This window comes from Eurypyga helias, unplaced genomic scaffold (assembly GCF_000690775.1).
Source record: "Eurypyga helias isolate BGI_N326 unplaced genomic scaffold, ASM69077v1 scaffold30133, whole genome shotgun sequence".
Taxonomy (NCBI): Eukaryota; Metazoa; Chordata; class Aves; order Eurypygiformes; family Eurypygidae; genus Eurypyga; species Eurypyga helias.
In genome coordinates, this window is record NW_010243580.1 from 28889 (window position 1) to 30406 (window position 1518).

Below are 1518 nucleotides of genomic sequence, written 5' to 3' on the forward strand. Positions count from 1 at the left end.
GGCACTGGCCTGTGGTTTTGTCACATCCCACGTCCTCCGTGCCCTGGAAGTCACAGTCACACTCTGCAGGATGGAAAGGTGGAGAGGTGTAGGGGTGAAGCCCACCAAAAGGGCAAGGGAGAGATAAATTTAAATACACATATATATGTATAAAATCAGACACTGGGATGCCAACACAATCTGAAGCCCAACCCCACCCGCCATCCCCTGCAGCATCTGGGAAGAAGCATGGGAAGAGGGTGGCACAGGCAAAGCCCTCAAGCCTGGCCACTCACCCAGGCCCTGACCCTGCACAGCCAGACCGGCACAGCCCAGAGTCTCGCCCAAGGCTGCCGGGAGGGGACTGGATCCCTGCACATGGGATGGATTGGGAGGCTGCTCCAGAAAGGAAATTTCTTTTCCAAAATAGCGTGGGAGACGCTGATGTCAGGCCATGGGCCAGGTGCTTTTCCCAGAAAACCTGTGATTACACAGTGCTAAGCAATACTGAGCCAAAACCAAATGGATGCTCCGTACCTGTGCATCCTACCCGGACGTCTCCGTAGTGCCTATCTGGGCAAACCTGCTCCTGCACAGCAGAGCACGTCCGTCCTGTGAAGCCTTCTCTGCATGAACACTGTCCTGTGAACTGAGCAAAGAGAAATAGAGCTGGGAGACCCAGCTTTGGGCACTTTCCTGGGAAAACCATCCCTCGATTGCCCTTGAGCCCTAAAGCCAGCACACAGCCAGTCCCGGAGCCCCAGGATGTGCCGGGCTGCAGCTCAGCCACAGCGATGCAGTCTCCAAACAGCCCAAGCATTGCAAAGCAGAGGTTTGAGCTTTGTTTCAAAGACAAAGGGATCACCCACAAGCAGCTGGTTTGCCATCTCAGGTCTCCTCCCTGCGCTGAGCTCGTTTGGGACCTATCTTTGGCTCTTAGAATCTGTCAAGGGTTGGGTTGTTTTATTTACATTTAAATTTCATTTTCCTAGTTGTCTCCTGAGCCTGAAGTGGCACACACACTTTTCCTTGACAAATGAGGATAATTAACTTGCCTCGCCTGTATAAAGATCTCTTATTAGGGCTTCCTTGCTAAATATCAGGCCTTTTAAAATGGCTTAACCTTGCCTCGATAATTACCACCTTCTTTCATTTTCCTGAATAGCCCATCATAGTGCTTTCTAGGAAATGGAAGAAGGGAAGTAAGAGCAGGGCATGCTAGGGAATGCACAGCCCTCTGGTGGAGGCTGCCACGGGTGGGACGGTATGACGGAGCCACCCGACAGGCAGTTTCGATTCTCTGAGCGGTCCCCGGCAGGGACACGGCTCCATGGGCAGTGGCACCCCCAGCCAAGCAGCTCGACCCCCACCACCGTCAGCCCCACACAGTAGCGTCTGCAGAGTTGGGAAAGGAGAATACGGGGAGCCAGGTGCACGCGTGAAAGAAGGCAGGGAAATGAAAAATAAGTATTGCTGAAATCGGCTGAACGTGCCCCAAGGCTGCTGAGGGTGGGACGGGCAGTACCTGGTTGCAGTGGG

At 53.6% G+C, this 1518-nt stretch overlaps 1 protein-coding gene across 1 annotated transcript in view; it reads right to left on the minus strand.

The window, feature by feature from the left end:
• The window catches only part of LAMB3 (laminin, beta 3), a 23318-nt gene that overhangs the window by 9092 nt on the left and 12708 nt on the right, over positions 1 to 1518 (minus strand). The window contains 2 exon segments of the mRNA XM_010149481.1: positions 6 to 63; positions 517 to 708. Coding sequence (XP_010147783.1) covers positions 6 to 63; positions 517 to 708 — 250 coding nt within the window.